The sequence below is a fragment of the Triticum dicoccoides genome, chromosome 3A (assembly GCF_002162155.2).
Source record: "Triticum dicoccoides isolate Atlit2015 ecotype Zavitan chromosome 3A, WEW_v2.0, whole genome shotgun sequence".
Taxonomy (NCBI): domain Eukaryota; kingdom Viridiplantae; phylum Streptophyta; class Magnoliopsida; order Poales; family Poaceae; genus Triticum; species Triticum dicoccoides.
In genome coordinates this window covers 382293534-382315296 of record NC_041384.1, presented here as the reverse complement: position 1 = coordinate 382315296, position 21763 = coordinate 382293534, and the positions used below count along the sequence as shown (strand labels likewise).

The 21763-nt window shown below is 43.0% G+C and overlaps 1 protein-coding gene across 2 annotated transcripts; it reads right to left on the bottom strand.

Moving 5' to 3' along the window:
- Positions 1-17705: 17705 nt before the first annotated feature.
- On the bottom strand, positions 17706-20340 carry LOC119268259 (UBP1-associated proteins 1C-like). 2 transcript variants are annotated; one of them, XM_037549847.1, is made up of 6 exons: positions 20133-20340; positions 19947-20021; positions 19430-19557; positions 18480-18933; positions 18287-18400; positions 17706-18082 (listed from the first exon to the last, which is right to left on the bottom strand). In XM_037549847.1, the coding sequence occupies exons 1-6, from the start codon at positions 20217-20219 to the stop codon at positions 17957-17959; spliced, it is 984 nt and encodes a 327-aa protein (XP_037405744.1). In that variant the 5' UTR covers positions 20220-20340; the 3' UTR covers positions 17706-17956. The 2 variants fall into 2 exon arrangements, with proteins under 2 accessions (XP_037405744.1, XP_037405746.1); XM_037549849.1 differs by having other exon boundaries at positions 17706-18086; positions 20133-20339.
- Positions 20341-21763: the final 1423 nt, after the last annotated feature.

Genomic DNA, 21763 nt, shown 5'->3' with positions numbered 1-21763 from the left:
ATTCAAACCTCCGCACAAAGTAATCGGTGAGGTAATATATTGTTGGCACTTATGTGATACGAAGTCCTCAAGATCAGCATTCCATACATACGCATCAAATTCATCCTTGAAGCCTGCATGAACCATAAATTCATCTAACCGCCATTCACAAGGCTACACTTGAGCTTCCCATGGTGGTTCAAGGTCCGGCTCACGTATCGCGAGCCTCGGTGCTTGCTTCCTTGAAGAACCACCTCGGTACATTCTCCTAGACATTTTTCTTCCTCTGAAACTTTTAGTGACTCAAAATAAAAGTGAACCAAACTCAATAAAATTGATAGCAACTACTCCTATAAGTGTCTAGAGGCTATCTCATGCATCAAAAATACTTTGGACCATAAAAATTTGACATGCAAGCTCAAGAACAAGGTCACCATAGCAGCATAATTGCAATAAATAAAGCGCTAGAACAAAAACTAATTGGACCATTGGAGGAGTCACATACCAAAGAAGAATCCCCCAAAGCAGTTTTGTGAACGGAGCTTTGAGCAAGGAGATCGAAAATGGCAGCAAAATGAGCAAGAACACGGTTTTGAGCTGCGAGATGATTTTTTCTAGAGGAAGATGAAGTGGATGGGTGCTGGAATAAGTGGAGGGGACCCACATGGGACCCACAAGACAGGGGGCGCGCCCTCCACCCTTGTGGACCACTAGTGCATCCCCTAGTGTGTTCTCAGTGCCAAAAATTCTCAAATATTCTATAAAAAATCATACTAAATTTTCATAGCATTTGGACAACCTTTATTTTTGGGACATTTTTTTATTGCACGGATAATTCAGAAAATAGACAGAAAATACTATTTTTGCTTTATTTATTCTAAATAACAGAAAGTAAAAGGTGGGTACAGAAAGTTGTCCTTTCTAAATTCATCCATCTCATGCTCATCAAAAGGAATCCATTAACAAGGTTGATCAAGTCTTATTAACAAACTTCTTCCTAATAACATGAAACTGGAGAATTTTCAAATAACACTAGGTTACCTCAATGGGGATATGCATGTCCCCAACAATAAGAATATCATACTTATTTTTGACAATAGGAAGAGGAAATTCAAAACCTCCAATAGTAATAGTTGAAATTTTTCCAATAGAATTGATACTATGAACTTGAGGTTGTTTCTTTGGGAAGTGTGTCGTATGCTCATTCACATTAACATGAAAAGTGACATTGCCTTTGCTGCAATCAATAACAGCCCCTGCAGTATTCAAAAAGGGTCTACCAAGGATGATCGACATACTATCGTCCTTGGGAATATCAAGAATAACAAAGTCTGTTAAGATAATAACGTTCGCAACCACAACAGGCACATCCTCACAAATACCGATGGGTATAGCAGTTGATTTATCAGCCATTTGCAAAGAAATTTCAGTAGGTGTCAACTTATTCAAATCGAGTCTATAATACAAAGAGAAAGGCATAACACTAACACCGGCTCCAAGATCACATAAATCAGTTTTAACATAGTTTCTTTTAATGGAGCATGGTAGTTGGTACTCCTGGATCTCCAAGTTTCTTTGGTATTCCACCCTTAAAAGTATAATTAGCAAGCATGGTGGAAATTTTAGCTTCAGGTATCTTTCTTTTATTAGTAACAATATATTTCATATACTTAGCATAAGGAGGCATTTTAAGCATATCAGTCAAACGCATATGCAAAAAGATAGGTCTAATCATTTCAGCAAAGCGCTCAAAATCCTCATCATCCTTTTTCTTGGATGGCTTAGGAGGAATGGGCATGGGTTTTTGAACCCATGATTCTCTTTTCTACCATGTTTCCTAGCAACAAAGTCTCTCGTATCATAACGTTGATTCTTGATTGTGGGTTATCAAGATCAACAACAGGTTCAATCTCTACCTCATTATCATTACTAGGTTGAGCATCAACATGAACATCATTATTAGCATTATCACTAGGTTCATGTTCATGACTAGATTGTGTCTCAACATCAAAAATAGAAATATCATTGGGATTCTCAGGTGTGTCTATAACAGGTTCACTAGCATGCAAAGTCCTATAGGTTTTCTTTTTCTTTTTATTGGAAGAACTAGGTGCATCAATATTGGTTCTCTCAGAATCTTACTCAACTCTCTTAGGATGGCCCTCATGATACAAAGGTTCCTGGGTCATCTTACCACCTCTAGTAATAACCCTAGCAGCATTATCATTATTCTTACTATTCAAATCATCTTACTATTATCGTTATTCTTACTATTCTTACTATCAACCCTAGCAGCATTATCATTATTCTTACTATTCAGCAAGAAAGTCTCTAGCAGTTTCCTCATCCACAATATAACCCTCAGGTACAACAGGAAATTCATATCTAGGGGGAGAATCATAATCTTCAGTTTCAATAATATCATCAGTTTCAGTAATTTCGTTCTCTCTAACCCCAACAAGTTGTTCATCAAGAAATTTGCCTAGTGGCACAGTATTATCAAGCAAAGAAGTAGTATCATCATAAGCATCATGCATAGAAGAAGTGGCATCATCAATAACATGCGACATATCGGAATCAATAGCATGTGTAGGTGTCGCAAGTTTACTCAAAACAGAAGGTGAATCAAGTGGAGAGCTAGATGGCAGTTGCTTACCTCCCCTCGTAGTAGAGGGATAGATCTTGGTTTTGTAGTCTTTAAAATTCCTCATAGTGATCAACAAATATAAATCCCAAGTGACTCAAAGAATAGAGCTATGCTCCCTGGCAACGGCGCTAGAAAAAGGTCTTGATAACCCACAAGTATAGGGGATCGCAACAGTTTTCGAGGGTAGAGTACTCAACCCAAATTTATTGATTCGACACAAGGGGAGCCAAAGAATATTCTCAAGTATTAACAGCTGAGTTGTCAATTCAACCACACCTGAAAGGCTTAATATCTACAGCAAAGTATTTAGTAACAAAGTAGTATGGAAGTAACGGTAACGGTGGCAAAAGTAACAGTAGCAGTTTTGTAGCAATCATAACAGTGGCAACAGAAAAGTAACTTAGCAAAGATCAATATGAAACGAACTCGTAGGCAATGGATCAATGATGGATAATCGGATGGCATTCATCATGCAACAGTTATAACATAGGGTGACACAGAACTAGCTCCAATTCATCAGTATAATGTAGGCATGTATTCCGAATAGAGTCATACGTGCTTATGGAAAAGAACTTGCATGACATCTTTTGTCCTATCCTCCCATGGTAGCGAGGTCCTATTGGAAACTAAGGGATATTAAGGCCTACTTTTAACAGACTACCGGACCAAAGCATTAGCACTTAGTGAATACATGAACTCGGCAAACTACGGTGATCACCGGGAGGTGTCCCGACTATTGTCACTCCGGGGTTGCCGGATCATAACACGTAGTAGGTGACTATAACTTGCAAGAGGATCAAGAACACAAATATATTCATGAAAACATAATAGGTTCAGATCTGAAATCATGACACTCGGGCCCTAGTGACAAGCATTAGGCATGGCAAAGTCATAGCAACATCAATCTTAGAACATAGTGGATACTAGGGATCAAACCCTAACAAAACTCACTCGATTACATGGTAAATCTCATCCAACCCGTCACCATCCAGCAAGCCTATGATGGGATTACTCACGCATGGCGGTGAGCATCATGAATTTGGTGATGGAGGATGGTTGATGATGACGATGGCGATGATTTCCCCTCTCCGGAGCCCAAAACGGACTCCAGATCTGCCCTCCCGAGGAAGAATAGGGGTTGGCGGCGGCTCCGTATCGTAAAACGCGATGAATCCTTCTCTCTGATTTTTTTTTCTCTCTGAACGTGAATATATGGAGTTGGAGTTGAGGTCGGTGGAGCCTCGTGGGATCCACAAGACAGGAGGGCGCGCCCAGGGGGTGGGCGCGCCCTCCACCCTTGTGGACAGGGTGTGGGTCCCCTCTAGTTGATTCTTTCGCCAATATTTTTTATTTATTCCCAAAATAATCTCTGTGAAGTATCAGGTCATTTCGAAAACTTCTATTTCCGGACAAAAATAACACCATGGCAATTCTGCTGAAAACAGCGTTAGTCTGGGTAAGTTCCATTCAAATCATGCAAATTAGAGTCCAAAACAAGGGCAAAAGAGTTTGGAAAAGTATATATGATGGAGACGTATCAACACGTCACCCGACAGCGGGACCAGCTGCATGGTTAGCCCCTCCTCGCGTCCCGCGCGCATGCATCCGTAGGTGGGCAGCGGATCGTCTGTGCTCGCGAGTCCTGCAGCTTCCAAGGCATCTAGTGAAAGGGGGGCCACATCGAGGTCCATGGGATCTCATGCGCCAACATCGGGCGGATCCCCTGCGCAACACATGCAACATCATCAGGTGGATCTTCTGCGCTTGCGAGTCCTATGGAACAACCAGTACCTCCTATACACATGCAACAAATAGCTCCCTCACAAGCTATGACCAGGTTACAGAAAGGTAACCGTAATCCAAAAATAAGAATAGATGGTACTATACTATATGGCATGCTATGTATTTCAGGGGAACCAACAACATTGAATGATGCACTTGGTGATCCTAATTGGAAGAAAGCAATGGATGAGGAATACTCTGCACTAATGAGGAACAAGACTTGGCATCTTGTGCATGATCAAAGAGGTAAAAATATTATTGATTGCAAGTGGGTGTATAGAATTAAAAAGAAAGCAGATGGCTCCATTGACAGATATAAGGCACGTCTAGATGCAAAGGGCTTTAAACAACATTATGGTATAGACTATGAGGATACCTTTAGTCCTGTTGTAAAAGCTGCAACTATAAGACTTGTTCTAGCTATTGTTGTATCCAGGGGATGGAGCTTAAGACAACTAGATGTACAGAAAGCATTTTTACATGGTGTTCTGGAAAAGGAGGTGTTCATGAGGTAGCCACCAGGGTATGAGAGTAAGAAAACACCACATTATATGTGCAAGCTTGACAAAGTACTCTATGGCTTGAAACAAGCACCTAGAGCATGGTACTCCAGGTTGAGTTCGCAATTAAAATGTCTTGGCTTCATTTCTTCAAAAGCTGATACATCTCTGTTCATTTATAACAAGGCAAAAGTAGTTATCTTTGTACTCATATATGTTGATGACATCATAGTTGCAAGTTCGTCACAAAGTGCTACTAATGCTCTTATGCATGATTTGAGCTTAGAGTTTGCCTTGAAATATCTAGGTGATTTGCACTTCTTCCTAGGCATTGAAGTCAAGAAGACTCAAGATGGCATAGTATTAAATCAAGAGAAATATGTCACCGAGCTTCTGTCTCGCATGGGGATGAAAACTGCAAGCCTGTACCTACACATTTGTCCTCCTCAGAGAAACTCTCAACATATGAAGGAGAGACACTTCAGGAGGAAGATAGTACAAAGTATATAAGTACCATGGGAGCATTACAGTACTTGACTCTTACTCGCCCAGATATCTCATTTGCTGTTAAGAAGGCTTGTCAATATCTACATGCACCCACTACTGCACATTGGACAGTTGTCAAGAGAATTGTAAGATATGTTAAACATACTATGGGAATAGGACTTCATTTCAGACGGTCTAATTCTGCTCTTGTGAGTGTGTTCTCTGATGCTGATTGGGCAGGTTGTAGTGATGATAGAAAATCAACTGGAGGCTTTGCAGTATTATTTGGTCATAATCTTGTTTCTTGGAGTGCTAGGAAACGGGCCACTATGTCAAGGTCAATTATAGAGGCTGAGTATAAATCCTTGGCTAATGCTACTACAGAAATCATCTGCATTGAATCACTACTAGATGAAATGGGAGTTAAGCAGAACCGCGTCTCATGTTTATGGTGTGATAACTTGGAAGCAACATATTTGTCTGCAAATCCAGTGTTCCATGCAAGAACTAAGCATATAGAAATTGATTTTCACTTCATACGTGAAAGGGTTGCAGCAAATAAACTTGAGATATGGTTCATTCCTTCTGAAGACCAAGTAGCGGATGGATTCACCAAGGCACTACCAGTAAAACCATTTGAAGAGTTCAAGAGGAATCTAAACATAGGATAGTTGAGATTAGGGGAGGGTGTTAGAAATTGTGTGTATCTCTACAATGTACTCTCAACCATCTTCTATCTCTCTCCCTCCCGTACCCGTTTAGGTCACCTTGTAACAACTGAATCCTGTCAATGACTAGCGATCGGTTCCCTCTTCTTGTAAGCCACGGTAGGGTTGTTTTGCCTCGATCAATATAAACCAATGTGGCTCCTCATCGAGGAGTAGGAATGCTTCCCAATCTTATACATTCATCACAAGGTGCGGCATTCAGGAGAACTTTCTTTATGTCTAGAACACTGCTAGCTTTCTTCACAAAACCAAAAAGGCTACCATTCTGCTAAAACTTGATATCACCAAGGCGTTCGACTTGGTCTCATGGGCTTACCTGCTTGACATGCTCGAGGCGAGAGGTTTTGGTATTAGATGGCGCGAGTGGATCGCCACACTGCTGTGTACTTCCTCGTCTCATGTTATAATTAATGGCATGTGGTGTTCATTCTACGCGGATGAAATGACGCTTTTTATGGACCCCACGATTGACAACGCCAGGATGATTAACCTGCTCCTAAACTATTGTGTATCAGTGTCAGGGTTGCATACTAACGCCAGCAAGAGCTCGGCCTTGCCTATCCATTGTGGATCACTTGAACTCTCTCGCATTCTGGTGCCACTGGGAGTCCCGACCAAATCATTTCCAATCACATATCTTGGCATGCCTCTCTCCGTGAGGAACTTAACCAAGATCGACCTGGATCCTTTGCTGATCAAATTAAGTAACAAAGCAAAAACATGGAAGGGGGGGCTAATGGTGAAGAGCGACCGCCTTGTGCTTCTTAAATCAGGCCTGACCTCTCTAGAAATATATATGATGACAGTACACAGGTTACCGACTTGGGTGTTGAAGCGTATCATCCAAATTTGTCGGGCTTGGTTATGAAGCGGTGAAAGCACCTGCTCAGGAGGCAAATGCGGAGTTGCTTGGAACCTTGTCTGTTGACCAAAGCACCTAGGAGGCCTAGGGGTTTTGGATCTTGCAACATTTGGTTCGACTCTAAGGCTGCGTTGGTTATGGCTAGCATGGCAACAACTGTCGAGGCCATGGGCACGTTCACTTATTCCCTATGATGCAAAAGAATGTTCGCTCTTCTCAGTGGTGACGAAAATCATGCCTAGGGATGGTGGCTTGGCAAGCTTCTGGCATGACCGTTGGTTGCAAGGCCTTTTCCCCAAGATCATTGCCCCTCACTCTTCAAGATCTCCACCTGCAAAAACCGTTGTGTCCGCAATGCCCTGGCAAAGGAGAATTGGCTAGCTGACCTGGCATCAGGGCTTTCTAATCTCATGGTACCTGAACTAAATAAGCTAGCTACGCTTCTGGATGAGGTGGTACTACAACATGGAGAGCCTTACAATTTCAGGGCTCCACATACCTTTTCCAATTTCAGGGCTCGGTGGCCATGCAAGGACATGAGCTCAAATGGGTTGCATGGGCACTAGGAAAATGTCATTTCTTCATGTGGACGGCGCTGCTTGGGAAAATATTAACGGCCGGCGCATTGTTGCGACGTGGATGAAAAAACAACTACTTCTGCCCTTTGCGCGGAAGGAGTCTCGAAACACCATCCCACTTGATCATTGAATGTCCTTGGTCACGCAGTATCTAGGATGCGATCGCTTCGCTAGCTAGCATGCCAACGGTAAAACCCGTGGCGTGGAGAGGACCGACAGTAATCCGGGACTGGAAGCTACAATGCTACTCAAATGCATCACGGGCAAAGAAGAAAGGAGTGTTGTCGCTTGTACACTTGATCTCCTGAGAGATTTGGTGCGAATGAAGCATGAGGCTATTCCAAGGACAACCTCTAGGAAGCGCTTCTTTTATCTAGCTGGTGAGGGATGAAATCAAGCTTTGGAACCTGGTAGGTACATGGATCCCTTTTGATCCAGGTTGAGGCCTTGTAGACTCTGATAATTGATACGTCCATTTTACATCATGCTTTTATATCGATATTTATTGCATTATGGGTTGTTATTACACATTATGTCACAATACTTATGCCTATTCTCTCTTATTTTACAAGGTGCCCGCAGCTAGGATTCTGGGCTGGAAAAGGAGCAAATATTAGAGACCTATTTTGCACAGCTCCAAAAGTCCTGAAACTTCACGGAAGACGTTTTCAGAATATATAAAAAATACCCAGCAGAAGAGATTCACCAGGGGGGCCACACCCTGCCCATGAGGGTGGGGGGCGCGCCCTACCCCCTGGGCGCGCCCCCTACCTCATGGGCCCCCTGGTGGCCCTCCGGTTGCCATCTTCTGCTATATGAAGTCTTTCGATGGGAAAAAATAAGAAGCCATCTTCTCAGACGAAACTCCGTCGCCACGAGGCGGAACCTTGGCGGAACCAATCTAGGGCTCTGGCGGAGCTGTTCTGCCGGGGAAACTTCCCTCCGGGAGGGGGAAATCATCGCAATCATCATCACCAATGCTCCTCTCATCGGGAAAGGGCAATCTCCATCAACATCTTCATCAGCACCATCTCCTCTCAAAACCCTAGTTCATCTCTTGTATCCAATTCTTGTCTCCAAGTTCGGGATTGGTGCTAGTAGGTTCCTAGTAGTGCTAATTACTCCTTGTAGTTGATGCTAGTTGGTTTATTTGGCGGAAGATCATATGTTCAGATCCTATATGCATATTAATACCCCTCTGATTATGAACATGTTTATGCTTTGTGAGTAGTTACAGTTGCTCCTGAGGACATGTGAGAAGTCTTGCTATTAGTAGTCATGTGAATTTGGTATTCGTTTGATATTTTGATGAGATGTATGTTGTCTCTCCTCTAGTAGTGTTATGTGAACGTCGACTACATGACACTTCACCATTATTTGGGCCTGTAGGAAGGCATTGGGAAGTAATAAGTAGATGATGGGTTGCTAGAGTGAGAGAAGCTTAAACCCTAGTTTATGCGTTGCTTCGTAAGGGGCTGATTTGGATCCATATGTTTCATGCTATGGTTAGGTTTACCTTAATACTTTTGTTGTAGTTGCGGATGCTTGCAATAGAGGTTAATCATAAGTGGGATGCTTGTCCAAGTAAGGACAGTACCCAAGCACCGATCCACCCACATACCAAATTATCAAAGTACCGAACGTGAATCATATGAACGTGATGAAAACTAGATTGACGATATTCCCATGTGTCCTCGGGAGCGCTTTTCTCTATATAAGAGTTTGTCCAGGCTTGTCCTTTGATACAAAAAGGATTGGGCCACCTTCCTGCACCTTATTTACTTTTGTTACTTGTTGCTCGTTACAAATTATCCTATCACAAAACTATCTGTTACCACTTATTTCAGTACTTGCAGAGAATACCTTGCTGGAAACCGCTTATCATTTCCTTCTGCTCCTCGTTGGGTTCGAAACTCTTACTTATCGAAAGGACTACGATAGATCCCCTATACTTGTGGGTCATCAAAACTCTTTTCTGGCGCCGTTGTCGGGGAGTGAAGCACCTTTGGTAGGTGGAATTTGGTAAGGAAAAATTTATATAGTGTGCTGAAATTTACTATCACTTGTTACTATGGAAAGTAATCCTCTGAGGGGCTTGTTCGGGGTATCTTCACCCCGACCAGTAGAGCAAAGAGTTGCTCCTCAACCTACTGAACCTACTGAAAATGAAAATGTCTGCTTTGAAATTCCTTCGGGTATGATAGAAAAACTGCTAGCTAATCCCTTTTTAGGAGATGGAACAAAACATCCTGATGAGCATCTAATATATGTGGATGAAATTTGTGGATTATTTAAGCTTGCAGGTGTACCCGGAGATGTTGTTAAGAAGAAGGTCTTCCCTTTATCTTTGAAGGGAGATGCATCGACATGGTATAGGCTATGTGATGATATGGGGTCTTGGAATTACAAACGATTGAAATTGGAATTTCATCAGAAGTTTTATCCTATGCATCTTGTTCATCATGATCGCAATTATATATATAATTTTTGGCCTCGCGAAGGAGAAAGCATCGCTCAAGCTTGGGGGAGGCTTAAATCAATGTTATATTCATGCCCCAATCACGAGCTCTCAAGAGAAATGATTATTCAAAAAATGTATGCTCGGCTTTCTGATAACAATCGCACCATGCTTGATACTTCTTGTGCTCGCTCTTTTATGATGAAAACTATTGAATTCAAATGGGATTTATTGGAAAGAATTAAACGCAACTCTGAAGATTGGGACCTCGACAAAGGTAAGGAGTCAGGTATGACACCTAGTTTTGATTGTGTTAAATCTTTTATGGATACCGATATTTTCTGTAAATTTAGCACTAAATATGGACTTGACTCTGAGATAGTAGCTTCTTTCTGTGAATCCTTTGCTACTTATGTTGATCCCCCTAGGGAGAAGTGGTTTAAATATCATCCTCCCATAGAAGTAAAAGTAGCTGCACCTATTAAAGTTGAAGAAAAGATTGTCACTTATAATGATCCTATTGTTCCTACTTCTTATGTTGAGAAACCACCTTTTCCTGTTAGGATAAAAGATCATGCTAAAGCTTCAACTATGGTTCGTAAAAGCAATATTAAAACATATACCCCTCATGAGAAAATTAAAGTTGAACCTGATATTGCTATTGTTAAAGATCTCTTGTATGATAATATTGATGGACATGTTATTCATTTCCTTGATGAGACTGCTAGAATTGCTAAACCTTGTGCTAAAGATAAAAACAGACCGGTGGTAGGCATGCCTGTTATTTCTGTTAAAATAGGAGATCATTGTTATCATAGCTTATGTGATATGGGTGCTAGTGCTAGTGCAATACCTTATTACTTATACAAAGAAATTATGCATGATATTGCACCTGCTGAGATAGAAGATATTGATGTCACAATTAAACTTGCCAATAGAGATACTATTTCACCAATAGGAATTGTTAGAGATGTTGAAGTCTTGTGTGGGAAAACTAAATATCATGTTGATTTCTTGTTCTTGGTTCCCCACAAGATAGCTTTTGTCCCATTATATTTGGTAGACCCTTCCTGAACACTGTTAATGCTACCATAGATTACAAAAGGGATGTTGTTACTATCGGTTTAGATGATATGTCTCATGAATTTAATTTCTCTAAATTTAGTAGACAACACCGTGAAGAAGAATTACCTAGTAAGGATGAAATTATTGGTCTTGCTTCTATTGCCGTACCTCCTAGTGATCCTTTAGAACAATATTTGCTAGACCATGAAAATGATATGTTTATGAATGAAAGAAAGAAGGGAAATAGATGAAGTATTCTTTAAACAGGAACCTATTCTGAAACACAATTTGCCTGTTGAAATCTTAGGCGATCCTCCTCCACCCAAGGGTGATCCCGTGTTTGAGCTTAAACCGCTGTGTGATACTCTTAAATATGCTTATCTTGATGAGAAAAAGATATATCATGTTATTATTAGTGCTAACCTTTCAGAGCATGAGGAAGAGAGATTATTGAAAACTCTGAAGAAGCACCGTGCTGCTATTGGGTATACTCTTGATGATCTTAAGGGCATTAGTCCCATTCTATGTCAACATAAAATTAATTTGGAAAAAGATGCTAAACCAGTTCGTGATCATCAATGACGGCTGAATCCTAAAATGAAATAAGTGGTAAGAAAGGAAATACTAAAGCTCCTTGAGGCAGGTATAATCTATCTTGTTGCTGATAGTCAGTGGGTAAGTCCTGTCCATTGTGTCCCTAAGAAGGGAGGTATTACTGTCGTTCCTAATGATAAAGATGAATTGATTCCTTAAAGAATTATTACAGGTTATAGGATGGTAATTGATTTCCTCAAATTAAATAAGGCAACTAAAAAGGATCATGACCCCTTACCTTTTATCAATCAAATGCTAGAAAGATTATCCAAACATACACATTTTTGCTTTCTAGATGGTTATTCTGGTTTCTCTCAAATACCTGTGTCCGCCAAAGATCAATCAAAGACTACTTTTACTTGCCCTTTTGGTACTTTTGCTTATAGACGTATGCCTTTTGGTCTATGTAATGCACCTGCTACCTTTCAAAGATGCATGATGGCTATATTCTCTGACTTTTGTGAAAAGATTTGTGAGGTTTTCATGGACGATTTCTCCGTCTATGGATCTTCTTTTGATGATTGCTTGATTGGGCAGCTCACATTCAACTACAAGATGATTTGGTTGAGCATATATGGGCTCACCTTGGAAACCAATAGATGTGCCGCCTCTTTTTATTTGCAATGTATTTGTGACAATTTAAATTTCATTTGATTTGTAAACTATGAGATTTTAGTTTAGTTGTAATAACTATGATATTTTTACTCGGATGTGAATTATATGAACTTTGCGAATGTTTTTGATATGTATGCAAAACAAGTGGCAAAAATATGGCCGTGCGGAAGAAAATGTGTCGGCCCGTTGGGCGCACAAACCACCCAAACACGGACGGGTGCGGACGCCGCCTAAAATACCAACCCAAACAGACAAAAAGTAGACAAAAACCGCATCTGTTTGCGTCGGCACGCTGGAGTTGCTCTTACATGCTAAGAGCATCCAAAATTATCCACCAGCGTTTGCGGACAATGATTGGGCAACACATAAAAATCGTTTGCAAACCTCAAACTTTATACCTCAAATCTGTACTAGCCATGCAGATTAAAAACCTATATACTACGTACATATCTAAATCTATTCATTGTTGTAGATGTCGATGGTCTCCGTGCCGGTCTCCGTGTAGATGGGCAACTGCAGAAGCTCCGGCTCGTTGTCGTCCGAACAAGAGGTGAAGATATCATCAGTCTCCACCCTCTACTACCGGATGAAGCGTCGGTTGGCCTCAACATAGGCATCGTCATGGATGGACTCAAGGATGGTAGACTTCTCCGCCATCTCCGTCGCTTGCGCGACCTCATACTCCGCCATGATGTCCTCCTTGGCGAAGTCCACGGTCGGCTTCGCCTCCTCCTCTGGCTCCGCCGCCTCTTCCTCCATGGGATGGGGCTCCGCTTCCAGTGAGTCCTCCCCCTCCTCCTGCTTTGACTGCTGCTCCCTCTTCTCCTCCAGCACACCATGATGGGAACTGACATGGTGTGAGACCCATTAGTCGGGACACTGTCAATGGGGCCTTGCATTGCCTCAAGGAGATACTCGACACCTTATCCCCCGCCACTGGTTTCGCTATCAACTTCCAGCCGACGCATGCAGCCCCCAAGCTGTCGTCTAAGACCCGGGATGCCCTCGAATGTTGTGGTGAGGGATTCCCCCCGATCATGTCTTTTGCAGTTGCATCAACAAACACTATTACACTATAAGATACATGTAAGGAACACACACTAAGGGCTCATTTGGTTATGGGGATCCTCCCGGATCCTTGCCTATTCCCTGGGTGGAGAAATGTGACACCTTGGATTTTGCCTTTTCTTTTTATTTGGTTTTGTTGAATACTTATTTTGCAAATGGGTTTTTCTGACAATTCATTTGGACTTAACACTTGGAAATATTTTTGACTTTCTTCCAAGTGAAACCTATCATCCTAAACGCCTCCCAAAATATCATCTCTCTCACTCTCTTCCCATGACCAGGTGAACATGGAGTGGATAGGTGGATGTAGGGGAGGTAGCTGAGTGGCGAGGACATGCTGGGGTGGCGTGAGGGGGAATAATGGGCGGTGGCCGAGGGCCCCGATGTCCAGAGCGCGCGCTATTCATGTCGAACAGCTCGATCCCGTGTGGTCACCGCGTGCACTGGCATACACAATTCTTTTGGGTGGTGCAGACTGTGTCCAATGTGATGTCTCTTCAACGCGGTGTTGTGCAATGCTCTTGGTTTGACACCTAGCTCAAGGGATGTGACAAGAGGTTGCTGCTCATTTGGCTTGGAGGATAGGGCTACAATTTGGTGGTTAAACATCACTTAGGAAGGTAGTTAAGTGGTAAAAATTTCAGCTTCATTGGATCAAGGAAAAATATACTTGCCTCACAAACTATCATTTCTGTCGAGAAGCAAAAACATTTTTCCTTGCTGAAAATTTACAAAGGACCAATTTTTGCATGGGAAGGTGAGGCATGATCTAAAGAATATTAGGAAATTTTTTTGAGCAAGAAAATTGATGGTTGCTTCATAGTACCGAGGAAAAAATGTCATGAATATAATGCCATAGAGAAAAATTATGGCATGGCAAGAGAGGGAGAGATATGATATTTTGGGAGGCGTTTAGGATGATAGGTTTCACTTGGAAGAAAGTCAAAAATATTTCCAAGTGTTAAGTCCAAATGAATTGTTAGAAAAACCCATTTGCAAAATAAATATTCAACAAAACCAAATAAAAAGAAAAGGCAAAATCCAAGGTGTCACATTTCTCCACCCAGGGAATAGGCAAGGATCCGGGAGGATCCCCGTAACCAAATGAGCCCTTAGTGTGTGTTCCTTACATGTATATTATAGTGTAATAGTGTTTGTTGATGCAACTGCAAAAGACATGATCGGGGGGAATCCCTCACCACAACATTCGAGGGCATCCCGGGTCTTAGATGGTAGCTTGGGGGCTGCATGCATCGGCTGGAAGTTGATAGAGAAACCAGTGGCGGGGGATAAGGTGTTGAGTATCTCCTTGAGGCAATGAAAGGCCCCATTGACAGTGTCCCGACTAATGGGTCTCACACCATGTCAGTTCCCATCATGGTGTGCTGGAGGAGAAGAGGGAGCAGCAGTCGAAGGAGGAGGAGGGGGAGGACTCACTGGAAGCGGAGCCCCATCCCATGGAGGAAGAGGCGGCGGAGCCAGAGGAGGAGGCGAAGCCGACCGTGGACTTCGCCAAGGAGGACATCATGGCGGATTATGAGGTCGCGCAAGCGACGGAGATGGCGGAGAAGTCTACCATCCTTGAGTCCATCCACGACGATGCCTATGTTGAGGCCAATCGACGCTTCATCCGGTAGCTCAACGGCGACAGTGGACCAAGAAGCCCCACGGCTGTCCACTCCCTCCGGATACTCGCTTCTTGGTCCACTGTCGCCGTTGAGCTCCTAGTGATCTCCTGAATGCGTTGGTGCCACTAGTTCGTTGGATTGTCGCCGAAATCAACAACTCCGACGAGCTCCGCCGCCCGCCGTCTCTGGAGACGAAGATCACCTCATCGTCCGTCCACCCGCGCCTACGTTTCAAAAGAACCTAGTTGTGTTGGAGAAGACTAGGAGTATTGTGACACTCCTCTGAACTAAGGCAAGCTGCAAGGATGGCATTGCAATGGCAATGGTTTCATTTGAATTTAATTCATTATATGCTTCACTATTTAAATGATCCACTTTATAAAACTTGTTGCATTAGATTTATTTCATGTCACATTACTGTTGTAGACAGTACAAGCTCATGTCAAATGCTATGATCTAGTCTGATGTATCCCTTGTTTATGTTCATGTATCATGACCCGTGCACCACATTGCATACTATGACTCGAATCATTTTCATTCAAGTTAAACCTGATAATAATTCAACTTGAACAAACTATTGATCGAGTCATAGTGCCACTGAATCGAGCTCACCAGTGCAACCACACTTCCCTGGATGGGGAGACCCTAATTCGGTCTATTGTCATGCCTCTCGCCGATGCCTCCAACTAGGGAAGGTTATGCGCTCGCGCTACCCGGGCCCGGTAGGCAGACATAACCTTGTGTGCCCGAGTTGTACGGTACCAATGTACCCATTTGGGACGAGTTTGTTTCAGTTTTGCCACGACGGTGGCTGCCACAAAGGTGGCGGATGTCATGAGTTGACATCGGGGCCACCCATGACATAGCCCAAAGGGGAGTTTGTCGGAGTGGCCGGAAGAGTGTCATGCAATAGATTGGTTTTGTTGGAACATCGTTGGTCCACTCAAATGGAAGCACGAGGCCATGAGTTTCATGGTGTAGGTACAATGTACTAACCTCTGCAGAGAGTATAATCTATCGATAGTCGCGTCCTCAGTCATGGACATAGTTCGTAGTAGGTCACGATGTGGGCAATAGAAATAATTAACCCGCACACTTAATAACACCGAGATGGCACAAGCAGAAGTTGGTGATCGTGTGAGGATCACTATGGTTGGTATTGATGTGGTCGAGTGATGATCACGATGGTAAGATGTTGATGGTGGTTGGTAAGTTGGTCTGAGGGGCCATGATAATAATCCACTTGCACATCATGAATGATAGTATCATGTTCATGCTCATTCATTAACCTGTAAAATGCCTTGTTATTGTTTGTCGTGTTTGATTTGTTTGTTGTAAGCTTGCGAGTACATTCAAAGTACTCACCTAGCGTGTCATGCCAGATGCAGGAGAAGCCGTGCAAGGAGTTGATGTCGATCAGTACTTCGCGTTCTAGGCCGTATCCCAGCATTGTCCTTGTGGAGTGGAGTCCCTCTACTCCGTCTTTCCGCTGCCGAGTAGGAGTTTCCTTATCGTCGAGGCCCCTAAGATATCTACTAAATAATGTACATAAGTGCAGCCGCACCGTGTGTGCCGCTTGGCCTCGCTTGTCATGTAATATTCGAACATTTGTATCCGCAAGAGATCAATAAAGTGGTTAATTTATGTACCAAATTGTTGTGTGTTGCCAGAAGACTTGATCTCTGGGCTGGCAATGCAAGGTAAACCGGTTGCTCTGAGTCGGGGTGCCATAAGAAACCACGGGATGAATGACCACTGTGTTTGGATGCCCACAAGATTGGGGCAGCGCCGCCCCTTCCACGGCATTTCCTTGGAGAGGCTTCCATGCCTCGAGAGGTCACGGAGGAAACCATCGCTCGCTCTCACGAAAAGTGATGATGGGGCTGGAAGCACCCCCCCACCACCACCACCACCCACACACACACACACACGCGCGCGCACGCGCGCACGCACACACCATCCTCCCTCTAGTGCTCCACATCCCACATCTAAGATTTGTTCCTCCGAGCGTTGTGCCAAAAATCACCCACCACGGCTGGTTGGGAATCCCATGTGGACGTGAAATTTACCCCTAGGGGTTTGTGGCCTTGGGCTTTCTCCCCCTTGCTATCAAATAAGGCCTAAAAGATACATCCTCAGATTCATTATTATAAGATGTTCTAATTGTCTAAATCGAATGTATATTAGACATGTTCTACAGTGTTTGTTCGCACATTTTAGTCTGTATGTAAATTATATTAAAATATTAAAATATCTTATAATAGTGAACGAAGGGAGTACTGTTTCAAAGTATAAGACGGAAACAGAGGTAGCAGGACGACTCATTCGCAGCATAACTACATGCATCATCCTCCAGACCTCCAAGCACAATATTATTCTACTCCCTCCGTCACAAATTACTTGGGATGAATGTAATATTCAAACTTATTCTGAATCACATGTATATAGGCATGTTTTAGTATTCTGAATCAAATATATATAAGCATGTTTTAGTGTGTTTGTTCACTCGTTTCGGCTCATATGTAGTCCATATTGAAATATCCAAAACATCTTATATTTGCTAACATTTCAGCTTGTATGTAGTCCATATTGGAATATCCAAAACATTGCAAACATTTCAGCTTGTATGTAGTCCATACTGGAATATCCAAAACATCTTATAATTGTGAACAGAGGGAGTACAAGGTACACAGACTGAGAGCTGTGTTGCTGATATGACGGTACCAAAACACAGGCAGCTCGCATTTCTTGATTGCATATATAGTTTCAATTTGCACAGGAGTTGCAACGCCAAATATACTGAAAAAGTTCACAGCATCTGGAGCAACAAAATCGGTTTGGTCCCACTGTTCCAAAAAAAAAAAATCAAACACAAAGTTCCTGTATCTTGGAACAGTTTTCTCTGCAAATGACACAGGCACATAACAAATCCAAAATTGACAGCCCCAAAAATAATACTGCCTGTATCATTTTCCCTGACATTTTAGTAACATCTTAAATAGAGCACAAGAAAATGTCTGAGGACTATGATTCTTCATTCTTGGCCACCAATCTAATGTTCTTCCCATCCACAGAAAACCTGGAGCTCGAAGCTATCTACAACAAACGAAACAGTATCATTGCATCATTGAGCAAGAGTCCAAACAAGGAGAAAATAGGTACTCCCTCCGTCCCGAATTACTTGTTGCTCAACGGATGTATCTAGCACTGAAATACATCTAGATACATCCAAGAGCGACAAGTAATTCCAGATAAAGTAAGTATTTAACTGCAGTTTTATCTTTCATGCTAATTACCTTGTCCATCAACAGAGCATGCAGCTGCTCCTTATCTTTCAACAGACCACATTCTAAAACTTCCCTGATAACTAGCTTTTGTAGCTTCTTTAACTTCATAGCTCCATCCAAATTCTGTAAGAAAACATCAGCTTAACTGTAACACCAGGTAGCAACAGAAAACTGACAAAAGCAACATCGAATATAGCTTTACCGTCTCTAGTATCTTCGTAATAATTTTCTTCCACTTGATTTTCTGCTTCTTAATATCTTGATGATTGGCACCAATGACCAGTTCTTCTGCAGCACTTTTGCTCTTTGTTTTGAGTTCCGCTTCTCCATTTTCAGATTGTATCGCCTCTCCAGTCTTCAAGTTCGATAAAATTTGTCTTTTTGCATTATCTGGCTCCTCGGAGGTTGTGCTATCTGTTCTCTTTCTCTTCACAACATCTTTGTCAGCATCTCTTTCACCGTCAGCACCCTTCCCGTCATTTAGTTCTGTAGATGCTGTTGTTGGTGCTCCACCAGTTTCCTTGTCGCTTGGAGTTTGTTCAGCTCCATTTTCTTGCTTCTGAGAAGCATGAAAGGCTTTTGCTTTTGCCCTATGTTTCCTGCCATCAGCATGCCCCAAGAGAGTTTGCTTGCTGGTGGTAGTTGTATTGCATAGGCTGAGATGCAAACCCGGGATAGTTATGTTAGAAGGCATGCTAGTGAAAACTGAGACTGCTTAAGCTGAAATGACCTGACTTCATGGTCAAAAAAGGGATTAATTATCTAAACAGCAAGGACATGAGTGCTCTACACATCTGAAGTTTCCATAATGAAAAGATCCCCAAACTAGGGCGGTCATGAAAAGCATTTGCTAATACAATCAACCAACAAAATATAATAAAGAAGTTTCACAGCTTGGGACTTATAAAACTTTCAACATTGCCTTATTTTGGTATGTTCCTATAGGGGCACCACATTATTATGCATCAGGCTCACCGCTCATGTATTTCAGAGATGTTCCAGTCAAGCTGTTCGTGAATGGTGACAACAGTAGCATAATATAAACTTCAACGATTTCGAATATATTAGTTCAGAGATACAAATATGGAGCATGGTTTTTCTACAGAACCTGCAAATACCATTGTATATATACTGAGGATCACGTTAGCATACCTACAGAACCAAGGAGGGCGTGTCGACAACCCAACATTGATATCAACATCGGCATTTGGCTTTGGCTTGTCTGGCTTACCCTGTGCATTGCTGGATGGCTTGTTCAGTCCCTTGGGACCATACTTCTCCTGAAATGACAATAGATCAGAGAAATGAATACCTAAGCACCGATAATTAACTAGCATTTGTTCCAATGTCTATTACAGAGAACGCACTCTGAACAACCCATTCGAAATACTGATTTGTGCCCTGAACTAACCCTTCCGTGGTTTACAAACTGGGGATCCAGGCAGGCCGACACAACAATTCACATTAAGAACCTAAGCTAAAAATATACGTATATTAAAAGGCACACTTAATCGCCCCCAAAGGCTGCAACCTTGCACGCCAATTATCCCAATCCAGCAACCAAAAATTACATGTTATCCAAATTGTACGGCCATACATGTCACGCTTCATCGGAATCCTATAACAGAAAAGTAAATTTCATAACAGGGAGAGAAGCAATGGAACTCACGGCCTCGGAGATGCACTGGGTGTGCGTCTGGACGGTGTCCTGGCCGAAGACTGCGCCGCAGTCGATGCAGGAAAGCTGCACAAAACCGAACCAAACAGTCGCACAATAGCATGTCAGTATCCCAATAAGCAAGCTAAATCCACGCGGGGGGAAGTAGAGGCGGGAGAGAGAGAGATGGCGCGTCACCTTGTAGGCGGAGCATGAGCGGAAGTGGCCGGCAAGCTTGGGCTTCTTGAGGTTCTCGCCGCAGTCCTCGCACTGAAACCAAACCATTGCGGCGTTCCGGAGGTTTCCGGAATGCGTCTCGGGGCCGGACCGGCAAGGTGCGTGCGCTAGGGTTTTTGGCTGCGGGGAGGCGATGCGAGACAAGAAGAGGAGAAGGGCGCAAGCAGGGTTCCCTGCTGCTGGGGTGGAGCATTCTTCTGGGGGAATGGCCCAAGGGCCCATCTACAATCTTGCCATCTTGGGCTGGGCTTTCGCGAGCTAGTCAAGTTTATTTATCAAAACACTAGCTATGTCTCAAAAATTTCTCAAAAAAAAAAGGCTATGTCTCAAAACGATTCTTAAAAATAAAACTACTCCCTCTGTTCCTAAATATTTGTCCTTTTAGAGATTTCAAATGGACTACCACATACGGATGTATATAGACATATTTTAGAATGTAGATTCACTCATTTTGCTCTGTATATAGTCACTTGTTGAAATTTTTAGAAAGACAAATATTTAGGAACGGAGGAAGTATGTCTCAAAACCCCTCAAAAAAGAAAACTATGTCTCGGAAAATAATAATCAAACACTAGCTCCAAAGGCCTATTCAGAACTCCCCAGGTTTCTTCTTAAGTGGTTGTTTAGACCGATGTCGATGCTAGGCATCAGCCGATCGGCGCCAGCCCCCAACTAGTCGCGTCAGAAACGTCTGATGAGGCAAAATGGCTTTGTCCTCCTCGCATCGTGTAAGCGAGATGGAGATCCCCCCACCCCACTTCCTTCCTTCGTCGGCCCAGCCGCGTTCCTCGCTTCCTTTCACGACAAGCGTTAGCAGGCTCGCCGCCCGCCCCACTGGCATCACCGGATAGTCGCCCACACTGTGTCGTCATCAACGCTAGTTGCACTCTCTCCCTGCCGGTTGCAACGTCGTGTCTCGTCGGGTCCAGCACCGCCCTGTTCCAGCACACAACGAGCCGGCCGCAGCATCGATTGGCGCAAAATCCAACACCTGTCCGAGCACCGCCCATGGTCGATCGCAGCCCCAACGTCGTCCTTGGGGGTGCAGCTTCTACGCCAATGGTCCTGAGTGGTCGCTCCGGATTACTGCGTATAGTGATGGCGCATTTTGGCCCTGACATCTTCAACTTCATTTGCGTATAGTCTGGCACAATGAGAAACTGTGCGAACGTTGTTCGGCCTAGCAACATGCGGTAACCACTCAGGAAAAGGGACTATGTCAAAGCCCAAAGCAGGACACTACATCCAGCGTGACCCTCGCCATGAATCAAGCTTCCATGTCCGGGATGATACCCTTAAATTTGTCTTACTAGGCCCGATGCGTGATGACTAGAGCTGCATTTTTTAGAGTTTCCGCATATATAAGATTGAGACTGCGGCCAACATCCATGAGTTTCTGCGTAGACAAGTCAGACTACACATCTGTGACGGACAACATACAACTCATTTGCTATTTAGAAAACTTACACCCCATTTACTATTTTTATGGAATTTTTTGCAGCCCATTTTCTTTTTTATCATTGTTGCCTATTTTCTGTCAAGGATAGGGTTAATAATTCAACGGAATTTCATTGAAATTTCGCATATTTTGG

Coding starts and splice junctions, on each gene's coding strand:
- LOC119268259 (XM_037549847.1), bottom strand. CDS start 20,219: ATGGTTTGGTTTCAGTGCGAGGACTGCGGCGAGAACCTCAAGAAGCCC. Junction 18,401..18,479: donor TTACGAAGATACTAGAGACG/GTAAAGCTATAT, acceptor GTTTTCTTACAG/AATTTGGATGGAGCTATGAA. Junction 18,083..18,286: donor ATGCTCTGTTGATGGACAAG/GTAATTAGCATG, acceptor TGTTGTAGATAG/CTTCGAGCTCCAGGTTTTCT.